Source organism: Boleophthalmus pectinirostris, unplaced genomic scaffold (genome assembly GCF_026225935.1).
Source record: "Boleophthalmus pectinirostris isolate CB_2022bp ecotype Guang Dong unplaced genomic scaffold, ASM2622593v1 HiC_scaffold_17, whole genome shotgun sequence".
Taxonomy (NCBI): domain Eukaryota; kingdom Metazoa; phylum Chordata; class Actinopteri; order Gobiiformes; family Gobiidae; genus Boleophthalmus; species Boleophthalmus pectinirostris.
The window spans coordinates 21,660,068-21,677,686 of record NW_026571115.1 but is presented as its reverse complement, the minus strand read 5'-3'; the positions used below and the strand labels follow the sequence as shown (position 1 = coordinate 21,677,686).

The window sequence follows — 17,619 nt, the reverse complement described above, 5'->3', positions numbered from 1 at the left end:
TTTTGATTTCTTTTCAAAGGTCTACACAAAACAGACTCTGAGCTTTAAGACATGTTAGAAGGCTGCTACCTCCTCTAAAACAAATTTGAAATTGTGTTTGGTTTCATTCACACATGTCTGAATAATGCTTTATTATTAGTCTGTCTATATCTCCAAAGCTCAAAATGCTCTGTTCAACCTTGTGATGTCATGAAGCTGTAGTTTTCTTTAGTTCAGTAGAGATTGGCAATTCTACAAAGGTGTACATGTGTAAGAACACAGTGGAGCACTTCCTGTATTACCACATGACATCACATGGACTGTTTTCAATTTGAGAGAAGGACTCAGTCTAAATGTGCAAGGTTTGTGTGTTAATGAAACAAAACACAACTCCAGCCAGGTATGTTTTTGATGAGGAATCATTATAACACACATCAGAAAATATATGGACCCTCAGTAAAAACATCTGTCCGCTGCAGGATGACCCCAGAACTACACGGAGTAGGTGAGTTTGTAGAGAACATTTATTTATTCAGAGCAGATGGGCAGAAGATGCAGTCGCCACAAGCACACGCCACGTCTCAGCCACACGCCTCACGCACGCACAGACCCACAGTCACCGCAGAAGCACAGGCGCAGTCCAAACAAAACGGCAGCTCGTCTCAGGATCAAAAATAAAAATCATAATAAAAAAATAATAACACAACAAGACTTCATCTGCGTTTTACACCATTTTTTCAACATGAGCACCCAACCCCGCACCCGTCCCAGTGAGAAGGAGTAAAACGCTAGAGTGAACCCTAAAGCCATTTTTGAACAAAGATTTTGTAGCATTAAAGTCGCATATATCAGTAAAGTAAACATTAAGTGGATAAATAAGATGAGGTTTAGGTTCACATTAAAAAAAATAAAAATCTTCAAATAGGTCAATACATGGATTTTTTTTAATGAACTGGTGCCATAAAATATAAAATAAAAATCCCAAATTAAACTGATGTGGGTAAGGACAATGATAACAGAGACATTAAATGTAAACCAGATAAAAATAGTGTGGCGTTTAAGCAGAACCTGCAGAACATGGCTGCCGGGCTGGTTTTCAGTTTGTGGATCTAGGCGCAGGTTTGTCCACTCTAGAGATCTACTCTTTCTCACCAGAGATGACCTTTCAGCTGCTACAAATGAATTATTACTTTTCGGTTTTAAGTAGATTAATTCAGAAATAAATTATGGTGCAGAAATGAAAAACACTTAAAAAATGAACTGTATGCATAACAGAATTGCGTTTCCACTGCAAAGGCCAGAGAGGTCATTTTAACACCAGTAGGCTATGTCAGTGTTTGGTAAACACACAATTATATAAATATTTGTAATATATTTAGAAAATGTACATTTAATAACAAAAAGTCTAATGTTCAGTAAAGAATCTTTATATTTTCACTTTCTTTTTGATCATAGTTGTCTCTATTTTTGTTTCGTAGCCTTTATACAAATGACTATCTGCATAACACTTTTACATCAATCAATTAGGCTATGTTTTGTTTCTTATAGTATCATTTTTTTCTTTTATAATAAAATAAATCTACCCAAGCAGTCATTCATTTTCTAACACAGATTTGCATGTTTCCCTTTTGCAAAGGCCAGTTTATTGCATGGTTAACACTGACAATTAGCTGTTAAAGTGAATTATTTTTGCATCTTCATGAAATATATTGAATATTTTAAATAAGTTTGCTGTTTCAAAAACAGTTTAATTTTGACATGCAAATCAGTGCACCTTTAACAGCACCATTATAACAAAGTCAAAATAATTATAAAAATGAAGAAAAAAAAAAAAAAATTAAAAAAAAAAGTCCAAATAAACTCCATGGCTGTTTCTGGGCCAGTGGTCCTAAAAATTGGAGGAAAAAAAACATGCAGTTTGGTCATTTCTAGAGTGGTGTTTTGGGCCAGACAAACAGTACTTTACAAAGCCATCTATTGAGTTAGAGTCGGACCGAAAATCACAAAGCAAGGCACATGTTTGGAAAAAAAAGAAAAATAAACTTTTGAAAATAATACAAAAGTAACAAAAGCGAGTGTATTTTACACTGGACACATGTACAAATGTAGGCAGAAACAGACTCCTGGAGGTTCACCAGCTTAGAGCACTAAAGCATGGAGAAGCAGAACACTATCTGTAAAACAGTCTCTGAAACACATCATAAATACACCTCTTATTCATATATAGAATCTCTATGTCATTTCATTTGAATAACACAAGGATCTCTGGAGAGGGATGACATCTCCAGTGGAGAAGTGAGGGATGCTCCTTCTCGCTTTGTCTTCACACATTTTATTTAACATCCCAGAAAGTGGCTGTCATGGCAACACACAGTCTCGTAACCATGGTGATGGCGACGATGAGGATGGTGGGGATGGTGATGTAGATTGTCATGGCAACACGAGGTGAGTGGTTGGTGGAGTAACAGGAGGAGGAGCAGTAGGAGGAATAAACTATTGACAGATGCAGCAACAAGACTGGGCACCAGGTTGGATCCTTTACTGAATCATGTAGAACAAATGTTCCATAAAATAAAACTAAAAACCATACAGTACTTTTTACTTGGTAGAGCATTGGGCTACCTAACATTTAGTAACTGCACAGCACAGCAAAATTACTTTTATGACTCTCAAGAAGTTAAAGGAAACCTGTAATTGTCAGTGATAATCAGGTAATAGTTGAAACAGTGTAAACTTATTTAAACACTTGCTTGTGTTGGATGGCCGCTCTCTCCTCCAGCTGCCTCCTGCTCCTCTCTCCCTCTCCCCCTCTCTCCCTTGTGTTGTGTATGTTCTGTGCCAGTCAGTGCCTTGTGCTTCTCCTGTTTTCCTTGAAGAATGTGCCGGAAGCAACGTGACAAATGAAAATCCTGTAAAGTTACCACCCACTCACCCAAACGCGCCTCGGGAGCTCCACGGTCTCCATTTGGTCACAAATAATATTCTGTTTTTGTTTTTTTGTTTTTTTCTTTTTTGTTTTCCACCGATTCATTTACATCGTCACAACACCAGAGGTCACCATTCCACACATGAACCAAGACATCGAACCAAAGAGCTAGATTCATATTGTATATTATATCTATATTTATATATATATTACTGTGCTAATGCAGAACTTTGTCAAGTAGATATAAACTCTCCATGCTTTAAATGTACACATACCATGTTATGGATCATTACATTAAGCTTTGTTGATAGTTCATCCATAATTCAGTTCTTAAAAGACATGTGATTGTGGTCCCATTTTTGCATTCCTTCCTTCATTTTTTTGTTTCATGATTTACCTCTCTCATCATCCTTTTTTCTTCCACTCCGTCCTGCCAAAGTCTGTATTTCAGGCAGAGGGAGCAGGAGAGACTGAGAATGGACTTGTGTCCAAAGTCTTGTGGCATCTCTGTTTGTGTCGTTGAAATCCCACTTGTACTGCAGCGTTGCCATGGAGACACGGAAGCAGAATCCACAGTTACTCCAACATGGCGTCCAGCTGGTCGGCGAGGTCATCGAACATGCTGCCGATGTCGTCCAGGATGCTCACTGTGGACTTCTGCTCTGCAATGGAGCTGCACACAAGAACAAGAGCGATCAGCTACACATCAGCACCGTACAAGCTGCCCACCCTTTACAATATGCCCTTCTGTCAAGTGCTAGGGTTTTACTAGAAAGAAATAACAGTATTCTAACAATGTGTTCATCCCAAATCAAGCATTTACTCACAGCAAATATCCAACCAGTCAGGCCAAGTGACTTGCTGTTGTTTATGCTCAGAAATAGAGGGGCTTTATGTTATAATTCTGTTTGTTTGATACAGAGGAAGCATTGTGACTTCTTACATAAAAATGACTTTGCTACTTTATTAAAATAAAAACATGGAACATAGTTAGGCTTCAAATAAGATTGTGATTGAGATGGAAAGTTTACTGGTTTTCAACCCATAGGACAGTGGGCACAGGGCATAGCATTCTAACAAAGTGCTACGTGAACTGAGAATCACTTCTCAATTTTGCAGCTCAGAGATGTGTGTCTCTTCTACATTCTTTGTTTGCATGATAAACCTGTATGGTACATATAAAGTAAGTACTAGGTAGAGTGTGTGATTTTAATTGGTCCCAAGGTTGTGTCATGATTATCTGAACCCCCTCTCTGCATGTTGGTCTGTGTACAGATGTGTGTAGATGTGTGCAGATGTCAGTAGGTGTCTGTAACAGTGTGTGCGCTCACTCGTCATGACGCAGGATCTTGTCCTCCACGGCCTGCAGTGCTGCAGCCAGAGAGGCGCTGGTCTCCTCCAGCTTCTGCTGCACCAGGGCGTCCACGCTGAGGTCTGTGTTGGCATTAGCAGGAGACTGGGACAGCCCTGTGCTGCCCTGTGTGCCCATGCCACTGTCCACAGACACGCCCCCAATGGAGGAGCGTGGCGGTTTGACGGGTGGCGGCGTGGGGCTAGGCGTGGCCGGTGTAGGCGGAGTCTGTGGTGTGGGTGGAGTTTGCGGTGTAGGCGGAGTCTGTGGTGTGGGTGGGGTGTGTGCGTTGGGTATAGGGCTGGGAGACTTGGTGTTGGGCGGGCTGGGGGTGTTGGTCTGGTTCAGCAGTGGAGGGGACACCACAGAGTGTGCTCTGACAGGAGCGGGGGCGGGACTAGACATGGATGGGCTGGTCGTGGAGTGCAGCAGTTTGGCAGGTTTGGGCGCTGTGGGAGGTGGCGCAGGTTTAGGGGAGACAGGTGGAGGGATCTTCTTGCCTTCAGCTAGAAACATAGTAGAGAAAGGGTAGGGTCAATATCATGATTACATTGTATTGCTTGAATGTTTTATAATGTAGTTATTTTATTTGCACTGATATCAGTTGTGGTGATTACCTGGGCTGTTATCAGTCCCCGGTCCAGGCAGTGGGACCCTCCGGTTGGACCCTGGTTGTCCCTGTGGCTGGTTCATGGGTGCTCCCTGCCTCCTGATCTGAGCCACCACAGGTTTGGGCGACACTGGGGGCTTGGGTTTCCTCAGTGGAGCCCCCTCACCCTCCAGCTGTGTGCTCTGGTCCAGACTGTCTCTCCTGGGGGGTGGTCCCATCTCCCTCTGGGGCTGCTCCGTAACTCCCTCCACCACAGACCTCCGTTTCACCATACCTGTGCCACCTGTGCCGTTCTGATAAGGGATTGGCTGGGTGGTGTTGGGGGCCTGGGTCACTTCTCCGTTGGTGGTGTTGAGTTCGGGGTAGCCCTCTGGTTCCTTGTCGCGGCTCTTGGGGCGCCGCTTGACGGTGGAGGACTCCTGCAGGGTGAAGTCTGTGCCGTTGGGCTGGCTTTTCCGAGGTCGGCGCTTCAGGGTGGGCGTGGTCTCTACGCTGGGCACTTCTTCCTGGGGGTACCCCGCCTCTGTGTGGGTGGGCTCCCGGTCCCCCTGCAGACACACACAAAATACACACTAACGGGAAAATTCATACATTCAAGACAAGGGGTGATTTTTGCACATACATTCAAAAACATCAACATCTGCTACAGTCATAGATTAGACATTTAAAGCGTACAGACACAAGCTATGAAATGTACTGTACACATTAAGATCATTGTGCTAACGTTAGGCCCAGCAGTATTTGGACATTTATTAGAACACAAAAGCTGGAGCGTTAATTAAACCCACATGGTAATGATGTTATAGTTTAGTTAGTGAAGGCTATAGGATATACACTATATTTAGCAAATATAATATTTCTCTGTCAAGATGTATTCATGGTTGATGGTTGAATCCTGCTCTTGTGACGCATACTGTCTGAACACACTGTGAGAGACTGAGTTGAACAATACTAAAACAAAATGTGTATTTTTCACTTTTATCACGTCCAAATACTTCTGAGACAAACTATGAAAATTGCTATAGTTACAAATTATTAATAGTTAATATTATATTTAGCAAAGAGTCAAGGCTATAGAAAAGTAGCAATAATAGGCTAGCATAGAAGAGAGAAGAAAGAAGGTAGATGAGGAGGACATGGGACAGAAACAACACAGAATGTTCTACCATCCCATTTCATGAAAAGCAGTAGCATTTTCTGAAATGCAATTAAAACTCAAACGCTTTAATTGGCCTTATTTCCCCACACAAACAAACACACATTAGAGTTCACTGCTGTGACCATCTTAGCTGCAGCTTTCAAAACACAGCACTGCTTTGTCAGTGTAAAACAGATACTAATGCATGTACTTTTTCATCCAAATGCCGTAGTTATGATGGTCAGTGATATAAACCCAGCCAACAACACAGATGCTACTTATTATAAAATAGTTGCTCATTAGGGTTTTCAAAACTTTTCAAAAACACCTTACACCCAAACAGAACATAAATATGACATTCATAAACATCAAGTGAAAAAGATACACAGTATAATGCTACTTATACCATGGTTTGGCTTGGACTTTTTTAAAGTTGTTATAGAGGTGTGTTTTTCTAATCACAATATTCAGAAGCACATATATACTGTGTTAATAAATTAGGAACTGTGAGCTAAATAATACAGCTACATTAATATAGTAATTGACCATGATATAAGCAGTTTATGCAAATGAGAGAAGCCTTAGCATTCGCAGTAATTGCTCAAGAGGCCTTAAGCCCCACGCCGTGGCTGTACTCAATTAAAACAGTTTTATCATTTTATATAATACACAGAGTATAACACATGCATGTGTGATCAGTACTAAATGAATGTGTTGTTATTTTTATCTAAAGTATTTTTTACATAAAAGACTTTAGACATAAAACATACAAATGCATGCATATGTTTAGGTAAGAGGAAAATGGTGCTACACATAAATGCAGTTTAGCAACATATGAAATGTGAAGGGAAGCGTAACATGAAGAAGATATACCATGCAATTAGCAATGAAAACAATCATCATTCATATTGCAATAATATTACTTGGGCATCAGCTGTATTATGTTTGAGGTCAAATCTGTATCTAGTAAAGTGACATTCACTACTGTGTACTTGGATTTTGTAAACTATGTTATCTGTATTTTCAGTCCTTATGGCTGTTTTCAATAACTTTAAAGACTGCTATATTTACCCAGCTGAAAACAACAGTATATCTGTCACAGGAGTAAGTGCACTGTGCATCAGGCTGTAGTGATAGCTCTGCACATTTTAAAAGTACCTCTTTGCCTCAGGCTGAGTGGACTGCTCAGGTCAATGTTTATACCTCACCTGAACTTTACCAGAATCACAGACACCAGCTTTAAACCAGACAAAGTTTTTGTTCCTGCTCTGCACCAGACTCAAACAGCATTATACCAATACAGATGATGATTATCACCATCACCATCATTATTTTTTTATTAGAATTACTATATTAGTATTATTATTATCATTATTGCAACTATGATGCAACATTTAACATGCAGCCCTACAGAGAAGAACAAGACATCAAGAGCGATGCTCAGAGCCATCATGGGGTTAACATGCACAACAGACTCAATTTATTGTGGCATGCTGCACAAATATATGGACAGAGAGAGTAGTCAGGTAGATGGAAGTAAGAGAAAGAGAGAAGTAGTAACATTTAGCAATAGTTACCTGTCCTTCGCCTTCACCACGCCCCTGCCGCCGGATGGTCAGGCTGCCCTCTTCAGCAAACGGAAGGTTTTCTGATGAGCTCCCACTGCCACTGCCAGCAGAGCCCGGGTGAGGCGAGGAGGGGGGGATAGGTGAGGAAGGGGGGATAGGTGAGGAGGGGGGGTAAGGAGAGGAAGGAGGCTGAGGGGAGGACAGGGGTTGAGGGGAGGAGAGAGGCTGAGGGGAGGAGAGGGGCTGAGGAGAGGCCAGCTGGTTCGGGGAGACTGCTGATGGGACAGCATTGGGGGTGAAAGCAGTCAAAGGCTGCTCTCTCATGGCTGCAGCCACCAGCTCTGCAGTGACGGGGCCGCTGATGGTCCTGCGTCTGTTCACCACCTCACCATCCAGACCCACAGTCTCACGACCTTTACCCACCTGAGGAGCACAGAGTACAGCAAGATTTGTGATGTCTGCATAGTAAACCAACAGGAACCACTGCCGTACTTTTAAACTTCATCTAAATTTTCTTAGAGACAAATTTTGAAATGTGAACAATACCTGCATGAAATTCTTCTGCAGTGCCATTCCTTTAGGTCCTCCCCCAATGGAAGACATCTCCAACATGGCGGCTATGCTCCTCACGCTGCCCATACTGGTAGTCTCGACCACTCCGCCGCTCTCCACAGACATGCCCAGATCACTGGCCCTCCTCTGCTGGTGGTAAGGCACGTCCAGCATGCCTCCCGTGGTGCTGTGGGTGGGCTGCTGCGTGGTGGCCTCACACAGGTTCGAGCTGGAGCTGGAAATGGCTGAGCTGGAACGTTTGGGTGGAGGAGGAGGAGGGCCCTTCTTTTTCTGTCGGAGGGCAATGGATTGAGTTTTGGTGTGATTTAAGGTCTTCTCCTGGTTGCGAGCTGAATGGCTCCGGCTGACACGGTGAGTGACGGTGGCATATTTAACTCCTTCTGGTCGGACTGCAGTTGAGTTCTGGACGATCGTTTGGTCGCACTCCCCATCGGACACAGCATGGCGGTTCAAAGTGCGTGCGCGTCTCATTTGGAGTGCCTCCTCACTTTCCTCCTCGGTCACATCCTGCTCTGGGGGTAAACACAGGACTGGGACTTGTGCATTCTCCTGGACTTGTGCTGTCTGTTGGTTACAGGGCGCTCGATGTGTGGGGGACTGTGGAGGTTGGGTTCTTGGAGACTGAGGTCTTTCCCCCTGACTGAGCTGAGGAGAAGTTCTGGGTTTGGCCTGCGGGGGCGCTGTACTCTGAACTGAAGAAGTGGAGGAGGAAGAGGAGTTTCTGGTCTTGGTGGGCGTGTGGGGTGGAGTGTAAGGGGGGGCAGGCTGGGAGTGAGAGTGTCGGTGTTTGCCCTGTGAGGACACACTGCCCCTGTGGGAGGAGGAGGTACTGCTCTGACTGCTCTGTTGCCTCATGGTGCGTGCCTCTTTTTTGGGTGGTCCGTGGTTGACTGCGTCGTCATGGTCCCGGCTGAGAGTGCGTGTGCGCGGGGCTTTCACCTCTGGTCCTGGATGGCTCATGGCGTTCTGGAGCTCCGTGCTCAGCTCACTGTCCTGGAAAGTGCTCATCTTAGGAGACATCAGCTCTGCAGAAAACAGAAAATATGTTTTGAATTTCTTCTCTAAATGTATTGTTATTTTTTGCTATTATTAGTTTTTACTAATCACCAACTCATGTAAAATTTAAGCCCTATTTCTAAGCTAAAAACTTTAATTTGGTCATTATTACATATTGCAAAAATTAAAGAAATATGCAATATAGTCAAATGTAGTCAAAAGATACAACCAAATCAGTGTAGCACCACTATAATTATTATAAGTTGACTTCCTTGTCACATCTATATCACATGTGTACCCGACAATGTAAGGACCTTTCAATTCTGATAATAAATTTTAACAAGAGACTTTTTGGATTAAGGAGCTGTAAACATGTAGTTTACTAAAGCAGAACAGAAAGAAAAGCAGAGCCTCCAAACCCCCATCCCCTGCACCATATCCAGCAGACCTCAGTCCAGATAACTTTCTTATGAAGAGTCCACACAACAGTGAAGCTGCACTGACTCACCGTCTGGAGGCGGGCTGTCCATAGAAGTCACGTCCTGCTGTGTTGTGATTGGTGGAGGCTTCTTTCTCATGGAGCCACGTCCATCTGTCCCTCTCTGTATTTCAGCTAAGCGCTTCACTGCCAGCATCAGCTTCTTCTGGTGCCCTAAAACAAGCAAATTAAGAGACATTCTTTAGGAAGAAATATTTCAAGTTTTGGCTAATTTAATTAATATCTTGTGTTATGTAGTTATAAATGCATATTGCCTTTGTGTCTTTGGGCAGTACACATACCTTTGTGTGAATGTGGTGTTTTTGAGTGATGGTGAATGTCTGAGGGCCCAAGGTGCAGCTTGGCAGCCACGGTTCAGTCACTTACCACCACAGAGTATGGAGAGTGAATAAATAATGCATGCTGTTTTAAAATGAGTGCCCACAAAAGCTTTATATAGTGTTAGTTCAATGCATGATGTAATAATCAGTTATTATAGGCACATCACTGACAAAGGGGAGTACATCTATTCAAAAGCAGAGCCAGGTGAACCCACCCCACGCTTAATATGTTTACACCACTGTTTTGAACAGAGACACACATAATCACAGCGGCTATGATCTTCTAGATTATCTTCTTTCACACCATGAATCCAAGATTATTATTTTTGTTTATGTTCAAATCTTTTCTTCTTACCTAGTTTTGTGATTCCAATCTCCTGTAGGTCCTCCCACGTGATGTCTGTGATAAAGTCAATGTTCTCGTAGCCATTTTGCACCAGAACTTGATGGTATTGACTCAAACCAATAGCATTCAGCCATTCACCTAGATTATCCTATAGAAGGAAAAAGTGTCTCATTAGGCAACTCAGACACCATAACATTTCATGTTATGAGCATTTTCAACTCACTGGTTTCTGTTCTGGCAACCACTCTGTGACGCTGATCTTGTTAATCTCCGAGCTGATTTTCTTTCTGTGGCCGGGTTTTGTGATTCCGATGGCTGTCAGGTCCTACACATAGACATTCAGCTCAGTACATACAATTATACAAAACTCTGTCAGCTTTCGAATGGCATTCATTCTTTCAAACACACACACAGCAGAGAAACAAAGAAACAGCAAGGCATTTGAAGAGTGGAAAATGTGCCAAACTTATAATTAATGCAAAAGCAAATGTCTAGAGTGGAAAAGAAGCGTCTCTTTTTAATTCTATAGCTTCAATCTAGATTATATTTTGACATTTCTTCAAAACATGGTATAATTAATTAAAGCGCACTTGACCGGTTCTGGATTTTTAATCAAACCAAACATTATGTGAGCACTTTGAACATGCACAGCTGTGACCATAGTGTAGAGATTTGTACAAATAATTTATAGATGCCATAAATTATTTGTATTCAGGTGAATGTGGTACTGAGCTACTTATCTATAGGCAGCAGGAGTGTTGAGAGGAGAAGCACATTGTGGAAATGTTTGGTAAAGTAAATCTGGATTATGAATTACATTTTATTTTTAAAGTTTTCAATTCAGTTATTACTGTGTATAGCCTAATATTGTTTTAAATCAATCTACATATAGATCTTATGAACACCATGGTAATAACTTTGGTTTATATTAAATTTTTATGGCAATAAACTAATAAAGATGCATTATGCAACTTTTCAGGTGCAGTGTCTCCATGGAGATGTTATTGTTTTGCCTGGAATGTTCCACAATACAGCTTTAAACTTAACTTGTGCCAAGTTACAGGTCAAATCTGTGGAGAGGTGAGCTCCAGAGTGCATCTTTTTCAAGGTATTTTTCAGCAATAAAACACCTGGTATAGAATAAAAGCTAGCGACACACATTTAATGTCGTATACAGTGGAACATTCCAGGCAAAGCAGTAACAGCTCAATGGAGGAGTTGACGGACTCAGAAAGGTTACATAGTTAAACTTTAAAGTATGTCCTATTTGTCTCATTTAGTCATATTTAAGTTAATATTTTAAGGACAATATATTAATAAATTACAACTGTGCACAAATGGAAACTGTAAACCATAAATTATATATTACATTATTTAAGGAAACAAGGAAGTAGAGGGGAAATATATTGAATAATATAGATATAATGTGTTGTGATCTGGGTTTGGGTTATTTTATTCTGAAAATCTAAAGGCCGTTTCATGCATGCATCAAGGACAGCACAAATCAAGGCCTGGCTGCAGTCCCGTTGTGGTCCTTGGCGGTGGCTGGTGGCTCCGTGGGCTGAGGGTATAGAGCAGGGTGCTGGGGCCTTACCTCAGGGGTCACTCGGCTAATGGTGGCCAGGTCATAGCCCGCACTCAGGAAGTTTGGAGCGTAGACCTGCAGCTGACAGTCGCTCAGCCACTGGACCACAGCCTCTGAGCTCTACGAAGAGAAGAGACGGGCATGCAGTCACTGGCTCCAAGTCTGAGGGCCAATCTTGCTCCAGAGGGTCAAACGGTGCCGCTGCTCCCCATTTAAAGCACACCCCACGCACTGAGGCCTTGGCTTTAGTTTGTATTGTGTTAGCACATGTCTGTCAGGGGGAGAGACTCTGAACACGGAACTTGAACCATCATGATTAAAATGATTTATGTTAGCAGGTTTAGTGTTTCAGCTAATTTTAGTATTTCTATTTTGTTATTTCAAAATTAGAAAGTCAAGGCTGTAGATTAGTTAAAACAATAATGGAGCAATTAGAAGAGCAAATATAGCAAAGAGCCCCATGTCTGAATGGACTTAACTGTGACTGAGAGACACAAGACAGTGATACACAGACTGTAGACAGAAATACACCCCAGAGGACATAAACCTGTCTAAGGGTAAGTTTAAGATGTGCTTTACTATTCACTGCAGCTATCTCAAGATCTTGATAATGTCAGCTTTAGAAAGTATTCATTTAGGACAATTTATACAAACTGTAAAATTAGTACAACCAAGACAGATTTTGCAGTAAAGCAAGGTGTAAGCTATTTATTACCCACAGTAAGGCTCAGTATTTTATAGTGAAGCCTGACAGCCCAAAATCTGGGAGTTTATTACTTTCTTCCATATAATCTTTGGCAGCTCACTTCCTCTACACAGCATTTTAAAATAAAGTACGGGTTTAGTAAAAACTAAAACTAAATTTACACAGAATTTTGGTGTTCTTAAGCAAAGAAGGAAACAATAAAACTATATTTCAAACACATGAGACTTTTTGTGATAACGTGTTCACAAATATATTTGGCACACTGGAAACTTACCACAAAGCTTGTCTCTTGAAATCTTTTATGCTACTTATTTAGAATTTATTATTACCCTTTATACTTTTTGCTCTTTGTTATTATATTATATTGTTATGAGTGAGCTACTATGTCCAAATAATTTCCCTTGTGCGTCAATAAAGTTTGTCTAAGTCTAAGTTTAAGTTTGAATATATCATGTCAATGCTATTTTACAAAAAAGTTGGAATTTTGAAAATTGGGCAACATTAAAAAGGTAAACGTGATATTTTCTTTTTGGAATTCAGCCTGGAAAATGACCTTGGGATCTTGGGATGAGAAAGTCCCCAAAACTTTCCACAGATTTAACAAACGGGGTGCCAGTGTCAGTGGAGTTTCCTCTTAGCGACGGTTTGTTCAGATGCTGTGTTAAGGAATGGGGGCTACCAGATGGTCCTGTGAATATGGCCTCCATGACAGCACACTCCACAACACACAAGACTGACTGCATACACCGCCACCTGCTGCTCAAATATGCTTCACGCTTTTCAACATGACGTGAACATACATGAACTGCATGCTTTACTGTACATGATGTAAGCCAGCCTTCACACTCCCGCTAGTCCACCCACTCCAACCACACTGCTGGCCACCTTTACCCATTCCCTTGCCAATATCTGCTCCGTTCTGCTCGCCTGAGGTGACTCTACCTGCTAATTATATCCTTGCAAAAGAAAAATACCGTGATGAGCGAGAGAAGCTGCAACTCAAAAGATTAAAATTCAGATGGAGAAGCAAGAGAAAGAAGAGAGGATTTGCATTTGTTCAAGTTGGAGAATGCCCATTCACACACACTCACCGGATCATGGCTGCATCCAAAAACTCGTAGGACAGACGCGGCGAGTTGTGAGAGGAAGCGCTGGGACATGTTGCTATATGGATGTTCAAATATGTGTAGTGACTAAAGTGGATGAGACGCTACATTTTCCTAGTGCAGTTGCTAATAGTGAGCGTGTACTGTATGTAAAATCTGTGTTGGCGTGGGACCGTCCTACCTTCCCCTCCCCGGCTCCCTCTGCCTTCCGAGTGGGCACGGCGTCATAGGGCGGCGCTTCGTGGAGTGGGCAGCCTGATTGGCTCGATGTCCGCGAGGATGGGGCCGATCCTGAGGGAAGACGCATGATTGGATAGTGGTTAGTAGTCAAGCTTTCTTGGTAAACACAGACAGGCAAATGGGACGTCTTATTTAGATGTCATGTCAGTCTACACACAAAAACCAATCAGATTCTTGTGGACACTTTTGGCAGACCCTCGTGCTTGTCTTGGCCATCTGTCGGTTAGACCGGTCCAGATTGGTCAGTGCGTGGCCGTGTGTGAACTCAAGTCACCTGCCATTTGAAGATCACGACTGCTCATTTGTATTAAATAGCCTTAGTCATTCCAAGCATACAGCTTCTTTATAAATGTAATCTACAGACAAATCTTTGCACTGGTATACATACAAGAAACAGAATAAAACATGTATTATGTGTCATTATTGTGAGTAAAAATACAATGTTTTTAGAGCTCACATGACCAACAAACTCACATACTATGACGCTCTAACAAGTATGCCATTATTTGCTATTCTGCACACCTGTCTTGTCCATAGACTGTATAAAAAAGTAAACTAGGCTGCCACACACTACAGGATTTTTCAGTCTTAAATGATTTTTAAACGTGTGACAAAAAGTGCACACCATAGACATGAGGAGAATTATGAGACTTCACATCTACAATCGCAAAAACTGCAGCTGGATATGACTGCGGACCACAGGCTATGAAGTTGTGAGCGTGAGCGTGTCAGATGTTTCCTGTCTACAGTAAAACCCCTCGCTTTGAGACTCAAAAGATCAGATCACTGCACTTCTACTTTAGACACAAGTCAAAACTGTTATTATTATTGAATATATGAATATAGTGAAATGTGGTGCAATACTTCAGATACATGATTTTTAAAGCATAAGATTGACAATAAAGTACACAGGAAGTAGAGTCATTATCGCTAATCTGCAGCTTCACCCCGAAACAAACAGACGCACGAGGACAATTTCTATGAATAATGTGGATGAGAAGCTGCACTTTAAATTTACCACTTCACAAGAGGTGAGTAATAAAGTCCTCTCATTATTTTCGCTATATCCCCTTTAGGGAGTGTGACGTCACCGATAGTGTTCTGCCCCAGTCAAATGAAGCTTGCGATGCTAGCGGTTATAGGGGTGAATTTGAAGTCAAGGTCCATATTAGGATAGGATAGGTTCGTATTATTTACGGACAAAATGGCAAAATAAAAACACCGGGATCTTATAGAGCGGGCTAATATGAACATTTTAAAACTAAAATGACAAGGCTCGCAGCAGCAATTACAGAGAAAGTGGTGACAATTTTTCAGTGTAAAGTCAATTTTACATGCTTTACATATTCAGTCTATGGTTTTGTTACTGATTTTGAAAATAATCAGTAATCCTATACTCTCATATAGTCCAAAGAAGTAAAGCGGCAAAATGTTTTCATTCTAAAACTTTTGTCCAGTTGACAGAACAGAATTTTTCTTTTGCTATGGATCATACCTGGATGACTGAAGGATTACACAGAACTACCTGCTATGAGCAAATGAATAACAATAAACCAATCAGGTACCTTCATTCCCAGAGGTTGGCTCTCGATAGCGTTAGCAACAAGAGTGATTGACAACTATCACCCGCCCAATGCTAAACCAAAGGGAAGGGGCGAGTATCTGATGGCTCTTTAGTTGCAATGAACTATGCACTTGGAATGTCAAACATGGAATTTGGCTCCTCGACTGGCTGGAGCTGAACAATATGGTGTCCCTCAATCCACTTCTAAGCCTATATATACAGTCTATGATCAAGTCAATGGCCAATTGACTTTTACCAGAAGAACCACGCTAGGCTCCATAATTTGCATGGATTGTTACATAAAAAGATCATACTTGTGGGTAGAGTCTTATACCTGTCTGGTCCACAGATTTCGACTGTTCCATTAAGTGCTCCTTGGCTTTGGTCGACTGTGACAGCACTGTGGCCAAGAGCTGCAAAAAGACAGAGTGCATATTTAAAACAAAAGCCCTGCCAATCATAAAACACTGCATTGAACAAATAGAGAAAGTGTGATAAAAATATATACGTGTGTCATCCAGAAATTGTGTAACTCCTCATATTTTGCATATATTAAATTCTAAAAAAGATTTACATTATTGTCAAGTTTTTCAGTACTCCAAAAAAGTTCACGCAAAATGGCCTTTTAATCTGTGTCATAACTTTATTTTGTCATTCTGAAAATGTAATTCCATAAAGCATTTCACATTTTAAAGATGCACTATGTACCTTTTCTGATGCAGGACAGACTGCTTGGTTGTCTCTGTGAAGATGTTATAGCATTGCCTTGTCTGTTCCACTGTACAGCGTTAAAAGTGTGCATTTATTCAATTACAGATGTCTTTAATGTTGAATTAAAAATATTTAATTGTTGGCACTAAGTTAAATGCCATACTGAGGAACATTTCAGGTGAAGCATCTACATATTTAGGGAGACAAGCAGATCATTGACCCTCTATAAAAAATGCATGTTTAAACGTCCCATATGACACAAAACTGACTCTTTTGAGCTTTAAGACATGTTCTATATCTCCAAAGCTCAAAATGCTCTATTCCACCTTGTGATGTCATGTAGTGGTAGTTTTCAAGTTAACAGTTACTTTTACCTTTACTTCAGCAGGTATTGGTAATTCCAGGTCTGAAATCATCCAAACACAGATGATGAGGAAACTACATTATAACAGAGGTCAGAGAATTGTGTAATATGGGTCTTTTAACATATTGTTTCCCAAAGACTGGGTCGCGACCCTCAGGTGGGTCGCAAGACATTTTTTTTGGGTTGCCTGATATGAGTGTTGAGCTCTCCTCCTGCACCTCAGACTGGAACACACTACAAAAACGCAGACAGGCCCACCTACCTCATTAGAAATGTTGAAATGTTAAGATATGTTTTGTATTATTTCAAATATTTTTGTAATTATTTTACTGACTATTTTGTTCCAATATTGCTGGTCCAATTGAATGTTGAAAAGAAAAAGAAATGGACTACATTTAATGTCCAAATAGGCGACTTATAGATCCTTTTATTGCTGGTTCAATTACTGTTATTCATTGTTAAAACCTTGAGTAATACTAATTGTTCGGAGAGACACGATCATTCAGTCAACAATAAAATATCCTCATTAATGTTCAATAATCATCAAATCCGCCTTTATTTAGTGATTTATGAATAATGTCTATTGATTTGAGTTTTCTGACTCCAAACAGTTTGCTCCTGATACAAGTATATTTAAATTTTGTGTGCTCCTATACAGTTGTGGGTGGTGTACCTTGACCCCTTCGGCCTGAGCGTGGAGGATGTGTGGAGCACTGCCCGCACTCTGTCCGCTGCCCGACGACCTGACACTGGCCACGCTGCCCGAGCTGCCCAGACTGCTGCGGTCTCCACCTGCAACGCCAGCCAGCCCATTCACAAAAACAGGACACAACACACATGGACATGCGTTCAGTTCTGCAGCACACACCGGTATAAACAGTAGTGTGTGACTCTCCATTGAAATGCACTGGGCAGCGTGTGGACATAAATGGACATAAATGGACATATGGGACGAGGCCAGACAGGAGCGACAGTGATGGTTTGCATGGTGACAAGTGTATTCCACAAAGACACACTTTTGGCACACATCTCAATCT

The 17,619-nt window shown here is 41.5% G+C and overlaps 1 protein-coding gene across 1 annotated transcript in view; it reads right to left on the bottom strand.

Annotated features, from left to right (window-relative positions):
- Nucleotides 1-2,750: 2,750 nt before the first annotated feature.
- The window catches only part of caskin1 (CASK interacting protein 1), an 80,693-nt gene continuing 65,824 nt past the window's right edge, over nucleotides 2,751-17,619 (bottom strand). Inside the window, exons 13-24 of the mRNA XM_055152649.1 lie at nucleotides 17,256-17,374; nucleotides 15,846-15,920; nucleotides 13,885-14,001; nucleotides 11,901-12,011; nucleotides 10,530-10,631; nucleotides 10,316-10,454; nucleotides 9,650-9,793; nucleotides 8,119-9,170; nucleotides 7,582-7,995; nucleotides 4,874-5,438; nucleotides 4,237-4,762; nucleotides 2,751-3,578 (exon numbers count right to left, since the gene is read on the bottom strand). Of these exons, the coding sequence (XP_055008624.1) occupies nucleotides 3,482-3,578; nucleotides 4,237-4,762; nucleotides 4,874-5,438; nucleotides 7,582-7,995; nucleotides 8,119-9,170; nucleotides 9,650-9,793; nucleotides 10,316-10,454; nucleotides 10,530-10,631; nucleotides 11,901-12,011; nucleotides 13,885-14,001; nucleotides 15,846-15,920; nucleotides 17,256-17,374 (3,461 nt within the window). The 3' untranslated portion in view covers nucleotides 2,751-3,481. The remainder of the gene's footprint in view (nucleotides 3,579-4,236; nucleotides 4,763-4,873; nucleotides 5,439-7,581; nucleotides 7,996-8,118; nucleotides 9,171-9,649; nucleotides 9,794-10,315; nucleotides 10,455-10,529; nucleotides 10,632-11,900; nucleotides 12,012-13,884; nucleotides 14,002-15,845; nucleotides 15,921-17,255; nucleotides 17,375-17,619) is intronic.